The 17,197-nt window shown below is 44.1% G+C and overlaps 1 protein-coding gene across 1 annotated transcript in view; it reads left to right on the top strand.

Moving 5' to 3' along the window:
* The first annotated feature begins 12,073 nt into the window (after positions 1 to 12,073).
* Positions 12,074 to 17,197, top strand: part of LOC122564531 (CUB domain-containing protein 1-like) — a 112,011-nt gene continuing 106,887 nt past the window's right edge. Inside the window, exon 1 of the mRNA XM_043719577.1 lies at positions 12,074 to 12,405. Within this exon, the coding sequence (XP_043575512.1) occupies positions 12,351 to 12,405 (55 nt within the window). The 5' untranslated portion in view covers positions 12,074 to 12,350. The remainder of the gene's footprint in view (positions 12,406 to 17,197) is intronic.

Below are 17,197 nucleotides of genomic sequence, written 5' to 3'. Positions count from 1 at the left end.
GCAGCATCCAAGGAACAGGAGAATCGACGTTTCGGGCATGAGCCCTTCTTCAGGAATTCCTGAAGAAAGGCTCATGCCCAAAACGTTGATTCTCCTGCTCCTTGGATGCTGCCTGACCTGCTGCGCTTTTCCAGCAACACATTTTCAGCTCTGATCTCCAGCATCTGCAGTCCTCACTTTCTCCTATGACTCTATGACTCTAATTTAGGGTATCCGGTCAGCATGGATGAGTTGGACCGAATGATCTGTTTCAGTGTTGGACAAAGACCAAGAGGAACTCTCATGGTATCCTGCAAATTTTCCTCCATTCAGAATGTGATTGTATGGAATTATGTTGAAACATACATATATATAATATATGAAACATATATGAAATAGAATTTGGCAGACTGCAACTGGGGAAAAAACGGAAACCGTTCACCCCAATTTCCCACCTTCACTTGTACTAGTCCTGACATTGCTGAAGTCGAAAAATGTGGTGCTGGAAAAGCACAACTGGTCAGGCAGCATCCGGGGAGCAGCATTCCTGATGAAGAGCTTATTCTCGAAATGTCGACTCACCTGCTCCTTGGATGCTGCCTGACCTGCTGTACTTTTTCAGCACCACACTCTTCGACCCTGATCTCCAGCACCTGCGGTCCTCAATTTCTCCTCCCTGACATCCCTGAAGAAAGGTTTCATTGGTGAAGGCCATTTCTCAAGCCACATTTAAAGCTTGAAAAGACCAAGGAACCAAAGAGGCATTGAGACAATGACAGAACGAGAGTATGTCCCCGATGGACTAATGGCCCCAGATTGGCACAAATCGGTTGCCCCTATTACCACAGTAACTGCACTTCAGTGTAAATTGTTCTTGTGATGCCCTGAGATCATGGAGACACTGCGGAAATGGAGGTCTTGTTGTTTTTCTTCGTGTGTCACTGTCACAACGCACTCCAGCTTTGTTCAGGATGTGACCAAAACTGCCTGTTGTCCCAGTGACATTGGCAATGAAAACAAAAGCACAGGAACCAGCTGCTGTCTTTCAAGTCATTGCCAGTGTTTTGGCAGCGAGTCCACCCAGATCCTATCAATCGGAATATTTCAGTCTCTTCCTGGCAACTCCAACGACATCTGTGTAATGAAAACAAGACAGGCGAGCAATGCCTGCTCTTGGAAACCCTGTCGGAAATGAGACGCACATTTTTGTTCCCAAGAACACTGTTTGTCATTTGGGAAGGGCCAATGTATAGATTTGCACAAGAGGGCAACACAGCAGGCAGAATGTTAAACACAATGCGTGTGTTGAAGATTTACAAGGATGTTGCCAGGGTCAGAGGGTATGAGCTATAGGGAGAGGCTGAACAGGTTGGGGCTGTTTTCCCTGGAGCGTCGGAGGCTGAGGGGTGACCTTACAGAGGTTTACAAAATCATGAGGGGCATGGATAGGGTAAATAGACAAGGTTTTCTCCAAGGTGGGGTAGTCTTAAACTAGAGGGTGTAGGTTTAAGGGGAAAGATTTAAAAGAAACCTTGGGGCATTTTTTTCATGCAGAGGGTGGTGTGTGTATGGAATGAGTTGCCAGCGGAAGTGGTGGAGGTTTGTACAATTACAACATTTAAAAGGCATCTGGATGGGTATATGAATAGGAAGGGTTTGGAGGGATATGAGCAAAGTGCAGGCAAATGGGGCTAGATTAGGTTGGGATATCTGGTCGGCATGGATGAGTTGGACCAAGGGGTCTGTTTCTGTGCTGTATAACTCTATAACTCTCAGATTAATAAATGTAGTAGCAAAACATACATTTCCAGCTACAAGATGCACTGCTACAATTCCCCAAGAATCATTTGATGACTCTTTCTCCTTCGCAAACTTGTGACTTCTACCACCTAGAAGGATAAGGGTAGCAAATGCACAGGAACGCCATCAACCGCAAGTTTCCCTCTGAACCAATCACCATCCTGACCTGAAGCTATGCCACTATTCCTTCAGAGTTCCTGCAGCTCGGAGCATTGTGAGCGATGGAACCTCCTGACGTGCAGCACTCCCTCAGTACAGCTGTGGAGTGTCAGCCTTGATATTGTGCTGAAGTCCTAAAGCAGGGCTTAACCCTGGCACCTCGCAATCCAGAGGCAAGAGCAGTTAATGCACCGAAACCAGTGAAGAAATTCACCCACCTGTGACATAAACCTTACCATCATAGCGAAGCAATTACATCTGGTATCCTGAATACTGAATAATATATTTTCCTGGGTATTTCAGTAATTTCCTGAACCTAAGGCTTTCAAAAACGCAAATAGACCTCAGAATTCACAATATGTTTCCTTGCGAAAAGGGAAAAAAAATGTTATTGTTAAAAACATAATTACTTCTCAGAGTAATACTGCCAAACGTATGCTTAACAGAACACAAAATGGATCTGGTGTCAGCTTATGTGATAAGATCACTGGATGACTCTTGTATCAGTTACAGGTTGATTGCAAAACTGGCCAAGAGCTTCCTGGGACATTGCACCATAGCAGTGGGGTATCTATGTCTTAAGGCTGCTTTCAGGACAAGGGTAGAGAAAAACTGAGCATGCGTTAAGACAGTTTTCACACTATGGAAATGTGTGTTTCATGGAGACATCTTATGGAAGCCGCAAGACCATAAGACAGAGGAGCAGGCCATTCAGCCCATTGAGTCTGCTCTACCATTCAGTGAGATCATGGCTGATTTGATAATCCTTAACCCCACTTTCCTGCCTTTCTCCCATAACCCTCAATACTCTTGCTGACTAAAAATCTGTCCGTCTCAGCCTTGAATATACTTAATGAAAATACTCAACAACCCTCAGTGGTAAAAACTGTTCCTCAAGTCTGTTCCAATGGATCATGACTGCTTTTCATCACCAAATTGCTTCCCCCCTATCCTCTAATGTCTTTTGTGACTAAAGATTTCTCAATTTCATCCTTCTTTCAATTTCTCTGCTCATTGATTGAGTATCCACAGCTCTCTGGGAGTAGAGAATTCTGGAGATACTCAATCTTCTGGACGAAGAAATGTTTTCTCATGTCAGTCCACGAAGGCCAATGTCCAACCTTGAGACTGTGACCCTGCGCTGTGGGTTCTGCAGCCTGATGTTTCTCACACCTGCTCTGGAGTTCCTTGTATGTGCTTGACAACCTGGAATGTTTTCAGTTTGAACACGGCTCTGCCTCATAGCCCTCATAGCTCAATATTTGTCTAGAAGGAGTGACTGGTGGAATACGTGTCATAGGGGATTTTTCTGCACCGAAACAAAGCAGCTTGAAAAGTTACATCTATCCATTCCTGCCCTGTCATCTGACACTTATAATTCTGACCTCACCAAGGCTCATTCTATGGTACAAACAGATGACACGAACATCATGCAAATCCTGAGGATGTGCTCCGACTTTCCAATACACACTCGAGCATTTAGTTGTTCTAGAGTTTCGGACAAAGTTAGCCTTTAATCATCAAATGCATAAAGTGGAAAATTAGGCATTACACCTTTAAATATATCAACAAGAGCTTGCATTCATACCGCAATTTCAACTGCCGTAAGACTCAAATCAAACTGTTTTTATCAGCAGTACCTACTTGCAACAAGATGCATTCGTATAGCAACTTTAACATGGTAAATCTACACAAAGTCCTTTGCCAGAGCATTGTCAAAATAAAATAAGAGATGGATGGAGCAAGTTACTGCAGATGTTGGAATCTATACTGAGAACAACAAATGCTGGAGATCACAGCAGGTCAGGCAGCATCCATGGAGAGAAGGCAAGGTAGTGTTTCAAGTGTAGATCAGAGCTCACACTGAACCATGTAAGGTGATATTTGGACTGATGACCTAAGGTAGGTTTTAAGAGTTTCTCAAAGGAAATCGACAGAGAGGAAGCATGGTGTAAGGAGGGAGTTTCAGAACGTATGGCACAAGTAGCTTAAAGGATAGCCACCAACACTGGAAACTACTTATTTATTAATAATTCCAAATACTGGATATGTGTATGGATGCTCACAGAATAATGTAGGTTAAATGGGCTTCAGATTGGTTTCACAGGTCAGCACAACATCGAGGGCCAGAGGGCTTTTATTGCTCTGTAGTGTTCTATGTTCTACTTTAAATTCCCTAAATTTCTGTCTTTTATAAGCACTATACCATTGTAGCAAGGAGATCTGAATTGCAGAAGGAGCTTCATTCACATCTGCACTCTGAGCATTTTAACTTTTTTTAAAATTCATTCACAGGATGAGAGTGTCTCTGCCCAGGATAGCATTTATTGCCTATCCCTAGGTGCCCAGAGGGCAGTTAAGAATCAACCACATTGCTGTGGGTCTGGAGTCACATGTAGGCCAGAGCAGGTGAGGATTAGTGCCAATCTCCTGTCTTTTCCCTGTATTATTTAAAAGCACATTTTCGTGTACGGTGCAATGTAAATTACTGACACGTGGCTGCGTGTTTCAGAGCATCAGCAACAATTGTCTGAAAATTACTGCACAAATTATGTGAAAGCGACCTCAAACTATGTACAACAGCTTGAGCAATAATTGCCAGTTGTAATCAGGCTAAGTCCCTGGAGGGTATGCTTCTCACGATGTTGGGGGATGGGGGGATAAAATTCCTGACTGAACATGTACAAACCATTATCATGCAGATACATACTAGTTTTAAAATGATGAGCCATATCTAAGAGCCAAAGGTAGGTCATCACTTCTTGACATCTTTTGATTAATGAAAATGCACTAATTCTGGTTAATGCTGCCAGAATTGCTGGGTTTCCCCAGTGCTCTCTGTTTTTATTTCGTGCAGTCTGTAACAAAATAAAACAATTAATAAAAATGGAGTGGGGAACAGCAAGCGAGCTATTCAGAGACATCTTATACTGCTCCCATCTGATTTATTCTGGAAGTTCCCCAATTAAAAAAAAATGACAAAAGTGTTGAGCAACTTGTAGGAACTTGCAGGGTGCTCTGCTGCTTTAAGTAACTGCACAGGAATTCGGTGGAGCCCAGTTAAGGATACTGAGAGAATCCAATCATCGCCCCATGACACTCAACAGCATTACCATGGCTGAATTCCCCATCACCATCCTATAGAGTTACCATCAAGCAGGAATTGAATTAGAGTCAGAGAGTCATAGAGATGTACAGCATGGAAACAGACCCTTTGGTCCAACTCGTCCATGCCGACTAGATATCCTAAATTAATCTAGTCCCATTTGCCAGCACTTGGCCCATATCCCCCTCTCCTCTTCCTATCCATGTACCCATCCAGATGTCTTTTCAATGGTGTAATTGTACCAGTCTCCATCTCTTCCTCTGGCAGCTCATTCCACGCATGCACCACCCTCTGTGTGGAAAAGTTGCCCCTTAGGTCCCTTTTATACCTTTACCCTCTTACCCTAAACCTATGCCCTCTAGCTCTGGACTCCCCCACTCCAGGAAAAATACCTTGTTTATTTACCCTATCCATGCCCCTCATGATTTTAAAAGTCTCTATAAGACCACCCCTCAGCCTCCGACACTCCAGGGAAAACAGCCCTAGCCTATTCAACCACTCCCTCCAATGCTGGCGTGGCCAATGATGCCCTAAATCCTGGAGTGAATTTTAAATAATCAGTTCCAACAATAGAGGATTTAATCTTCTCTGCTTGACATCAACATGGAATCTCTCACTGTCAACATCCTGGGGGTTGCTATTGAGCAGAAACTTACTGAGATATTAATAATATGGCTGGCTAAATTCTGGAGTCTGGTGTAGTCTTTTCCAGACACCTAACTTCCATTAATAACTAAAAGATATTCTGAACTTTCATTTTGTTTCTTTTCTACACAATGAAAACTGATTTTACACGGTAGTCTGAATGTTGCAAGCATTGCTTTTGAATTTTAGTGGGTAAGGCAAAATCCTGGCTGGACTCTCGGAGCTGGGATCTAACTCACACCTCTCTCCACCGCTAACCCCCACATGATATAGGATGAAATTAGAATACTGTGTCAGGAAACATGCTGATACAATTCTAACAAGCACTGAAAGAAATAACATTTTGCAACAAAACAAATATTGGAATCTGGGTTGAGGGTGTAGCGCGAAAAAAGAACAGCACATCAAGCAGTATCTGAGGAGCAGGAGAATTGACATATCGGGCTAAGCACTTCATCAGGAAGGGGGCCATCACTGTCTCCAAATATTGGAATCTGCTCCATATATTGTTCCTTGCAAATGATTCCTTGCTATTTATCCACCTTCAGAAGGTAGGAAAGCTTCAAACTAATTCATAAATGTCTCTTTTTAAAACAATAAAGGTTTCATTCATTATTTAAAGGGACGTGGGTTTTGCTGGCAAGCGCATTATGTACTGCCAGTCCCCAGTCAGCCTTTCGAAAGCAGTGGTGAGCTGCCTCTTGAACCACGTTAAAAAATCACACAACACCAGGTTATAGTCCAACAGGTTTATTTGAAGCACTAGCTTTTGGAGCGCTGCTCCTTCATCAGGCAGCTAGTGGAGCAGGATGATTGGACACAGAACTTGTCCTGCTCCACTAGCAATCCGAAAGCTTGTACTTCCAAATTAACCAGAATTGAAAAATGTGGTGCTGTAAAAACACAGCAGGCCAGGCTGCATCCGAGGAGCAGGAGAAACGACGTTTCGGGCATAAGCCCTTCTTCAGGAATGAGGCTGGTATGCCAAACGGGCTGAGATAAAAGGTAGGGGGGAGGGAATTTGGGTTGGGACTGAGATAAGGTGGGGGGAGGGGAAATGAGGAAGCTGGAGAAATCTACATTCATCCTGTGTGGTTGGAGGGTTCCTAGGCGGAAGATGAGCTGCTCTTCCTCCAGGTGTCATGTGGCCAAGGTCTGGCGATGGAGGAGGCCAAGGACCTGCATGTTATTGGCGGAATGGGAGGGGGAGTTAAAGTGTTCAGCCACAGGGCGGTTGGGTTGGTTGGTGCGGGTGTCCCAGAGATGTTCCCTGAAGCATTCTGCAAGTAGGTGGCCTGTCTCCCCAATGTAGAGGAGACCACATCGGGTGCAGCGGATGCAGTAAATGATGTGTGTGGAGGTGCAGGTGAATTTGTGACGGATATAGAAGGATCCATTGGGGCCTTGGAGGGAGGTGAGGGGGGAGGTATGGGCGCAGGTTTTGCACTTCTTGCGGTTGCAGGGGAAGGTGCCGGGAGTGGAGGTTGGGTTGGTGGGGGGTGTGGACCTGACGAGGGAGTCGTGGAGGGAGTGGTCTCTCCTGAATGCTGATAGGGATGGAGAGGGAAATATATCCCTGGTGGTGGGTTCTGTTTGGAGGTGGCGGAAATGATGGAGGATGATATGATGTATCCGGAGGTTGGTGGGGTGGAAGGTTGAACTATAACCTGGTGTTGTGTGATTTTTAACTTTGTCCACCCCAGTCCCTGGAGTGTTGTAGGTCATCCATAATGCTCTTAAGGACGGAGTTTCAGGATTCTGACCCAGCGACAGTGAAGGAATGGAGATATATTTCCAAGTCAAGACAGTGAGTGGCTTGGAGAGGAGTTTGCAGGGGATGATACTGAGGATCTAATATCTGGATTTAGGCTTTTGTCAGGAGCAACAAATCTATGCAAGCTTTTATTAACCACAAAATGGATTTTCAATATAAAGTAACATAACAAAATGGCTTCAGGTTAATACTGTAGTAAAATGATTGGAAGCTGCATTCCTGCTTTGCTGAGCTAGTTGAATGAAAAGATAAAGCAGACAATCAAGTCTTGTAAAATGAATCATAAGACATTAACTGACCACCCTGACTAACCTTGAACCACAAGCATGAGACGACAATTTGCATAAGACAATACCCGTTTCCCAGGAAATATCATTGGAATAACCTGCCGTCCATTATGTTACCTTATTACATTTCATTGGTTTTTCTTTGTAATTAAGGTTGTACTGTTTTTTAAGAAATATACAAAATTGCTTATTGTTCAAATTCAAGTGTGCAGTTATCTCCAAGGAACACAGAAACTGTTAACCTCTGTGTTACTGGACAAACTCGTGTCTGGAATCATAATAAGATGATGAACCTTGCTAAAGCAGACCGTACTCCTCGTGATTCTTTTGACCGATCTCGGAACTGAGAGACCCCTCTTGGGGGTGGGTGGTCGAGACCTTCAGTATCCTATATATCTGTTGCCCTTGTCCTTTTTGATAGTGGTTGTAGGTTTGGAAGGTACTTTCAGAGGAGCCTTGGTGAGTTATTGTATTGCATCTGGGAGATAGTACTCACTGCTGCCAGTGTGCATCAGTGGTGGGGGTGGGGGTGTCAATGTTGAACATTGTGAATGGGATATCCATTAAGTGGATTGCTTTGTGCTTGATAGTTGTTGGGATTTGAGAGTCTTTTGGAGTTACACTCATCCAGGCAAGTCAGGAGTATTCCATCACACTCCTAACTTTATGCTTTGTAGATGGCGGATAGGCTTTGGGGGGGGGGGGGGGTACAGAAGTTGTGTAACTTGCTGCAGAATTCCCAGCCTCTGACCTGTTCTTGTCGCCTTTGTTTCTCTATAACTAGTCCAGTCAAACCTGAGTCTGAAGACATGATGTCAGTATGTACATCAGTACATTGATATCACACTGCTCATTGGACAGCCTATCCTAAATGAAACCAATTCTTGCTCATCACTGGGAATATTATGGTTATTGTCTTCAGTGTGGCCAGGTGACCTGCGACCTTACAGAAATATTGATTTTTTTTTTCATGAGCATGAATAAAATCCTGTAATGTGGAAGCCAAGTTTAAATCTAGCCGGACTCTGCAATTTGCAAACTGCAGAGTTGGAACAGAGCACACTAATAATGTCAGACCTTGGTCTATCAACTCGCCATTGAGACAGACCTAGGTCTACCTGGTGAGATGACCCAGAGACTGGGACCAGCCCTAGACAAGAGGGGAAACCCAAATCAACAAGTGCAAATCCTGAAAGATGAGTCAACCCTGAAAGACCAAGGGACAGCCTGCCCCAACCTTATTGAATGGGTATTACCAGTCCTTTCAGACAAACAGTTCAAATACAACATTAGGGACTTGTGGATAGGGTGTAGTGAATCCTTAGAGGTGCGTGTCAGTAGATAGCTACTGTAGATTTGAGACTGTATAGGATTTATGACTGTTTACTGAAGAGACCTGTGAGTTTGATAAAATTCAATTAAAGTACAATAGTAGAGTCTGACAAATATTGTTTTCTCTTGATAACATGTTCAATAAAGTTGTGTTGAACCTTCCCCGACTCTCGTCTTCTCACCACACAATGTGTCTGAGTTAAAACAGGTTACTGCAAACTGGTCAAGGTTAGTCAGGATACATTTAGTCTCCTTTCACTTGACAACATCCACAAATGCCATTTCCTTAGACTGATGCCACCCCCTCTCTCTGGTATTCATTCTGGCTTGTCCCAATGGTCTGGTTAATTCCAAGATAAGCTCTCAAACCTACAGCTTCTCTACCACAAGACCAGATACTTTGGCCTCAGTAGTGTCTGCCTCGATCTCAAAGACTTGTCACCTAAAACCTCAGCCTTCTCTTGATCAGACTGTCCTATTACTCTTCAGTCTGGCCTCCCATCTTCCAACCACCTTAAACTGCAACTCTTTCAAAATGCTGCTGCCATTATCATACTGGCGCCACCATCTGTTTGCCCTCGGACATACACGACCTCTCAGCCTCCTTCACATTTTGATTTAAAAGTTCATGTCCTTGTGTTCATGATTCCCCCCTAAAGTGTGATCCTGAGACCATGCTAGAATCCATCAAAAACATTTTACTGCTCCAACTCTGCTCACTTGTGTCCATAAACTGTTTCAAGCTCAAACTGGTCTGAGGGTAGGCCAGCTTTCTAATCCAAATAGAGGAGTCAAGTTGAGTAAATAACATGAAGTTTATCGCTAACTACAACTGATTGGAGCATATTAATACAACTGACATTAATAGAGACTGCTCGGAGCAGACTAGCCTCCTAAAAGGATCTTCTTCACTGTGGCCAGATCCTCACAACATTGGGTAATGCTTGCTGCACTCAGTAAGTGGTCTGCTTATCTGAGGAACGATGTTCTGACGATGAAGGGAGTGAAACAAAGTTTTGCCGCACTGATTCCTGTGATGGTAGGACTGATGTATGAGGACTGACTGGATCAATTCTTCAGCCAGAGGGTGGTCAAACTACGGAACTCATTGCGGCAGAAGGCTGTTGAAACCAAGTCACTGAGTGTCTTTGAGACAGAGATTGATAGGCTCTTGATTAGTAAAGGGATCCAGGGTTATGGGGAGAAGGCAGGAGATTGGGGTTGAGAAACATATCAGCAATGATCAAGTGGCAGACTAGACTAGATGGGTTGAATGGCCTAATTCTACTTCTTTATTTTATGGTCTAATAATTAGGACTATATCCACTGGAGTTTAGACAAATGAGGGGGGGATCACATAGGAAAAACACTTTAAAGTTAAACCCAGGAAGGATGTTCCTGATGACCAGGGAGTTCAAAACCAGGGGTCACAGACCAAGAACAGAGGCAGGTCATTTAGGAATAAGCTGAGCAAATGTCTTCACCCAGAGAATGGTCAGCCTGTGGAGTTCCCTGCCACAGTAAGTGTTTGAGGTCAAAACATTGAATGTTTTCAGGAAGGAGTTTGATATAGTTCTTAGAGCTAAAAGGATCAAGGGGTATGGGGACAAAGTGGGAACAGGGGCCTGGGTTGGATGATCAGCCATGATTGTATTGAATGGTGGAGCAGGCTCAAAGGGCCAAATGGCGCATTCCTATTTTCTATTTTTTAATTAGGTTTATGTCTTGGAAATCCCTTCCCCAACCAATATTTTCAACTCACTACTGTGAACCAGTCCTTCATCTGCCAATGTCCCAAGCTTTGGAGATCTCTTTTTAAACCCCTTTGTTTGGCCAACACTCCCCATTCAACTCACGCCTTTAAACAACCGTTCGAACCCAACATCCCTCTCTTCAGACCCTGTCAGTTTTTATGAATAACATTTTCCTACAACAACTCACATCTACACATTGCCATTAACATAATGAAACTTGGTCCAGAAACATTATAAAGCAAACCAGGACACTGAGGCACAATTAGGACAGGTGACCAAAGAGATAGCTTTTGAGGAATATTGAGGGAGGGAAGTGAGGGTGGGGGAATGGAAAGGTATAAGGTGGGAATTCCACAGCTTGGAACCTGGGACAGGCTAAGCAAAGACATGCCAGAGAATTCCTAGAGGCCTGGCACTCCAACCACAACGCTATAAACAAACACATAGATCTAGATGCCATCTATCAACCCCTCAGAAAATGAACAGGAAATGACATCACCACAAACCCCAGGAATCCCATCCAGGAGAAAGATATAAATAGAAAGCAGGAGACAACAGCTTCGCTTCACTTGGAGGTCGCCACTAATGATGTTACCTAGCCAGGTAATGAAACGTCTGGATATCAAACCGACAGCTCAGCAAGCCAACCTACACCCTAAACCTCAACCTGAGGTACAAACCTTGCATCAAAATGTTTCTTGACTGGGTGCCAGTGTAGGTCAGTTGGCACAGCCGTGGGGAGAGGAGAATAGGATCTTGACGGGAATTAGGGTTCAAGATGCAGAACTCTACATGACCTCATATTGACAGAGAGTGAAATTAGAGGAGACCAGTGTGCAAAGACTGTGAATAGTCCAGGCTGGAGCTAAGGAAAACAATCATGTGGATTTCAGTAGCCAATAGCTGAAACTGAAGCAATGTTGGGTAATTTCACAGTAAAGAGAGGATTTTGAGAAGACAATAAAGGTTCTTGTCGTGCAATGGTAGCATCCCAACCTCTGAGGAAGGAGGCCCAGATTGAAGTCCCACTTGTCCCCAAAGTGTGTCCCAACTGCTTCAGAAAAACAACTCTAAATAAAAGTTGTATTAAAATCATAAAGGCAGTTGAAGGCATAGAAGATGGAAATTAATGAAGGAAAAGTTTCAAAACTTGGATTTTCCAACCCAAACATTTCTGGGTGACTCCACGCAGTTAGTCCCAGACAGAGCTCAATCCTTGCTCCTTCCCCTCCGTCCAATTGCCCAACTTGTGGAGGCGGTGTTTATTGGGAACACAGCACGTTTGCACTCGGCTCTCTGAACACGCCCAACAGCTTTGTACAGGGCTGTCTGAGAGACACGCCTGAGACCTACCTGGAGGGCGAGAGAGGAGGAACCTGAACAGGAAAGCAGAGGCCGATGTGGCGGGGAAAGAGAAAAAGAAAGGAGGGGAAATAAAAATAGACGCCCACAATTGGTGAAAGGTTTAACTTTGGAAAACACCCTCTCCCCCTGTTTGAAAGTTCGGAGGGGCGATGGGGTTCGCTGGGGTGTGCTTTCTGCTGTTAATGGGCTCCCTCCTACTAACAGGTAAGAGCTCACCTGGTTATTGGGGACATTTACAAATCGACTGTTGTCACTTCACTCGCTTCTCGTTGCTGTTTAGAAAATACAAAAGTTGTAATGTCGATTTTTGTTTTGTGCTGAGGTGTTGACTTCAGGTACAGCCTTCTCCTAGGGACTGAAATTTGACTTTTGAAATAAGTCCCTCCCAGCCGGCCTGATCTCAGTTGGTAGGCTTTCTACCTCTACCTCTACCTCTGTCTCTGTCTCTGCCTCTGTCTCTGTCTTTCATTCTCGCTCTCTTCGATTCAGGGCTGGAGTGCTGAACTGCTAACCAACAGCCCAGAGCACGGCTCAGGGTGCTGTCTCTCACATGGGCTGTTAAGCAGAGGTATTACTCGCCATACACACATGGTCTCAGAAGATCCCATGGAACTGCTTTGAGGAATAGTAGTAAATTCTTGGAAGTGTGTGACAGTCAACGTCGGGAAGCAGATTCTCTTGCTGCCTGTGGGATCTTGCTGTGCAGAAATTGAGTGCCAGGCTTCCTACCTTCACAATGGTTACAACACTTCAAAAATATGTACATCAACTGGTCACAAAAAGGTGTGATATTAATGTGATTTTTTTTAAATAAGAAAGAACTAATAATGTGGAAAAAAAGTTTAAAGTCTTAACATAAAATGTAGAACAGTACAGCACAGTAACAGGCCCTTCAATCCACATGACCACGCTGCGGGTCTAAGTTAATCCCATCTACCTGCACGTGGTCCGTATCCCTCTATTCCCTGAAGAATGGCTTATGCCCGAAACGTCGATTCTCCTGCTCCTTGGATGCTGCCTGACCTGCTGCGCTTTTCCAGCAACACATTTTTCAGCTCCCTCTATCCCCTGCCTGTTTCATGTGTCTGTCTAAATGCCTCTGAAATGTTACTAACATATCTGCTTCTCTCACCTTCCCCAGCAGCATGTTCCTGACAGCAACCCTCTTGTGTCAAGAATGCTTGCCTTGTATATCTCGTTTTACATTCCCCTTCCTAATTTAAACCAATGCCCCCTAATATGTGACATTTCCACTCTTGGGGGTAAAAAAGACTGACTATCCAACCCATCCATGTTCCTCATGAGTATATAATATTGTGAGACGCATGGATGGGATGGATAGTCAGTCTATTTCCCCAGAGTGAAAATGTCAAATGAAAAAAGGAGGCATAGGTTTAAAGTGTGTGTGTGTTGGGGGGGCAGGTTTAAAGGAGATGTCTTATTCATTCTATTCCTTTCTCCCTTGTGTACTTACAACTCCTCCTTAAATGCACCTGTGAATCAGTGGTTATAGGGAAAAGGCAGGAAAGTGGAGTTGAGGATTACTGGATCAGCCATGATCTCATTGAATGATGGAGTAGGTCTGAAGGACCAACTTCTGCTCCTATGTCCTATGGTATTGTATTATATCCATCATTCTCACCACTGTCATGAATAATGAAGTTTCTTCTAAGTTTCTCCCAACTGGATTTCAGTCTAATACTCTTGGCCCTGTGAATTTTTTCCGTTCACTGCAAACACCACCTCCATGGAGCTGTTAAACCCTTTTACACTCTTAAAGACCATTAGCTGGTCAATCCTGAGCCCCTCTTTTCTTTAGAAAGGGACCAGCCTGATCAATCCAATCTGGTGATAGTAATCTCTTAGTTCTGGTATCAATCTATTTTCAAAAGCTTGTTCAGCTTTTCTTTTTAATATTGAGACTAAAACCAATCCTGAAGTATGGTTAAACTTGAATAAACCCTGTTAAACATAAGTTCTGTGCTTTTCAAATCCATTCCTCCAGAAATAGCCCCCAACTTTATTTTCTTTTTTAAATGGTCTTTTAATCATTCCTGAGATGACAGGATTGTGTCAGTGTGGAGAGAGGGTGGAGCTTGGGCCTGTTTGCAAGAGGACTGAAATTTCTTTTCTCAGAGATGATTAATTCTCTCCTCCAGAGGACTGTGGAGACTTGATTATGTTCAGATTAGAGATTGATGCACTTCTGGATATGAAAGCCTTCAAGGAGTAGTGTGGGAAAGTGGAAACTTCTCAATAATTGTCCCCGTGTTTGATGAATGATGCACAGCCAACCACTTTGAATGGGTGCCCACAATGACTAAAAACGGAGAGCCCGTGGAAAGACCGGCATAGTCGAAGTGTAACAGAGTCCAGGGTTTACCCAGCCATTCCCAAGAGTCCAGGTGAGCTGCTGGTGGTGATTTATGTCCTTGTTGGGACTCTGGGTATTGTCCAACCAATGTGGCAACAACATTAACCATCCAATCCTGGCCACCAGACATCACTTCTCCCCAACATCTTTGTTTTGGAAACCCCTGGATAGCCTGGTGGAGTTCAGCCAATATCTGACAGTGACTTTTACTCAGGACAATTACCATTGCTCTCCATAATAATATGCAGTCCTCTACAGTGGTCTGGTCTCTCCGGGTCAAGAACATTTTCAGTCCTGGTTGTGATGGCCCTTTTGGTTTCCCCTATCACCACCATCTGTTTTAGTTTTGCCAGGATGGGATCTTTTTGTGTCGATGATCTGATATTGTCAGCGGTGACCGGGAACGTGTCCAAAAGGTTTAAAAGTAGAATGGTCTCTTCCAGTGGCAACACCACTGCTCATGTATCTGCCCGAGGGAGGCAGCTCAATGCACTTCCATTTACCATTTGGCCTCCCAGACAGTGTTCCAACCTGTAATTGTATGCACTCAGAATAAGGGCCCGCAGCTGAATTTGACCTGAAGTTGTGGATGACACAGCCATGTCCTCTTTAAGTATCCTGAGCAGGGGCTTTTGGTCAGTTACTGTCACAGATTTACATCCATAAAGGTACTGGTGGAACTTCCTCACACCAAAGATGACCGCCAAACCTACCTTCTCCATCTGGACATGTCGTCATTCAGCATCAGCCAAAGTCTGGGAAGCACAAACTATTGGGGGTTCCTCTCCGCTGGACTAACAGTGAGCCAACACCGCCTCGATACTGTATGGGGAGGCATCCCATGTCAGTACCACATCTCACTTAGGATTGTAGTGTGTCAACCCCTTAGTCGATGACAGCTGCTTCTTCACTTCCCTAAAGGCCACATCTTGGCTATGAAACTATTTCCAAGGCTGACCCTTTTCCCACAGCAAGTGTAAGGGTGTCAGAATGGAGGCCAGGTGATGTATGGATTTTCCATAACAGTTCACCAGCCAAAGGAAAGACCTAAGCTCTGATGTAGGTATGGGAGCTGGGGTACCTTTGATTGCCCTCACTTTATCTTCCAAAGGGTGTAACCCAGTCTTGTCAACTCTGTATCCAAATAGATCACTTTGTGTGCTTGGAACACACATTCCTCCCTCATTAGGTGTATTCCTGTCTTGGAGAAACATTTAAGCTCTATGTCCAGGTTCTCAAAATGCTCTTTATGGTCTTCCCAGTTATTAGCACTTCATCCAGTTAAATGGTGACCTAGGGTAAACCTTGTAAAATGTTCCCCATCGTCCAGTGGAAAATGGCATAGGCAGATGATAACCCAAATGGCACTCTCACAAAATCTTTATGGTATTAATTGTAGCATACTTCCAGGAATCCTCCTCGTATCGCAACTGCAGGGTCATAGCTTCTTGAAAGTGGAGTCGCAGATAGATAGGATAGTGAAGAAGGCCTTTGGTATGCTTTCCTTTATTAGTCAGAATATTGAATACAGGAGTTGGGAGGTCATGTTGCGGCTGTACAGGACATTAGTTAGGCCACTGTTGGAATATTGCATTTAATTTTAGCCTCCCTTCTGTAAGAAGGATGTTGTGAAACTTGAAAGGGTTCAGAAAAGATTTACAAGGATGTTGCCTGGGTTGGAGGATTTGATCTACATGGAGAGGTTGAGTAGGCTGGGGGTGTTTTGCCAGGGCATCAGAGACTGAGAGATGATCTTATAGACTCATGAGGGGCATGGATAGAATGAATGCCCAAGGCCTTTTCCTTGGGGTGGGGAGTCTGAAACTAGAGGACTCAGGTTTGTGAGAGGGGAAAAATTTAAAAGGGACCTAAAGGGCAAGAGGGTGGTGCATGTGTGGAATGAGCTGTCAGAGGAAGTGGTGGAGGCTGGTACAATTACAGCATTTTAACAGGCTCCGGATGGGTATATGAATAGGAAGGGTTTAGAGGGATATGGGTCATTTATATAAATGATTTGGATGTGAGCATGATACCAAAATTGGAGTGTAGTAGACAGCAAAGAAGGTTACCTCAGATTTTGATCAGATCTTGATCAGATGGGCCAATGGGCTGAGGAGTGGCAGATGTAGTTTAATTTAGATAAATGTGAGGTACTGCATTTTGGGAAAGCAAATTTTAGCAGGACTTAGGACCTGACTATTAAGTGCATAAGGAGTGTTGCTGAACAAAGAGACCTTGGAGTGCAGGATCATAGCTCCTTGAAAATGGAGTCGCAGGTAGATAGGATAGTGAAGAAGACGTTTGGTATGCTTTCCTTTATTGGTCAGAGTATTGAGTACAGGAGTTGGGAGGTCACGTTGCGGCTAGGTCATTGGTTAGGCCACTTTGGGAATATTGCATGCAATTCTGGTCTCTTTCCTATCGTAAAGATGTTGTGAAATTTGAAAGGGTTCAGAAAAGATTTACAAGGATGTTGCCAGCGTTGGAGGATTTGAGCTATAGAGAGAGGTTGAATAGGCTGGGGCTGTTTTCCCTAGAGTGTCAGAGACTGAGGGGTGACCTTATAGAGGTTTCTAAAATTATGAGGGGCATGGATAGGATAAATAGACAAAGTCCTTTCCC

The sequence above is a fragment of the Chiloscyllium plagiosum genome, chromosome 29 (assembly GCF_004010195.1).
Source record: "Chiloscyllium plagiosum isolate BGI_BamShark_2017 chromosome 29, ASM401019v2, whole genome shotgun sequence".
In the NCBI taxonomy this organism is placed as follows: domain Eukaryota; kingdom Metazoa; phylum Chordata; class Chondrichthyes; order Orectolobiformes; family Hemiscylliidae; genus Chiloscyllium; species Chiloscyllium plagiosum.
The sequence above is the reverse complement of the archived record's forward strand: the minus strand, read 5'-3'. Positions and strand labels throughout refer to the sequence as shown.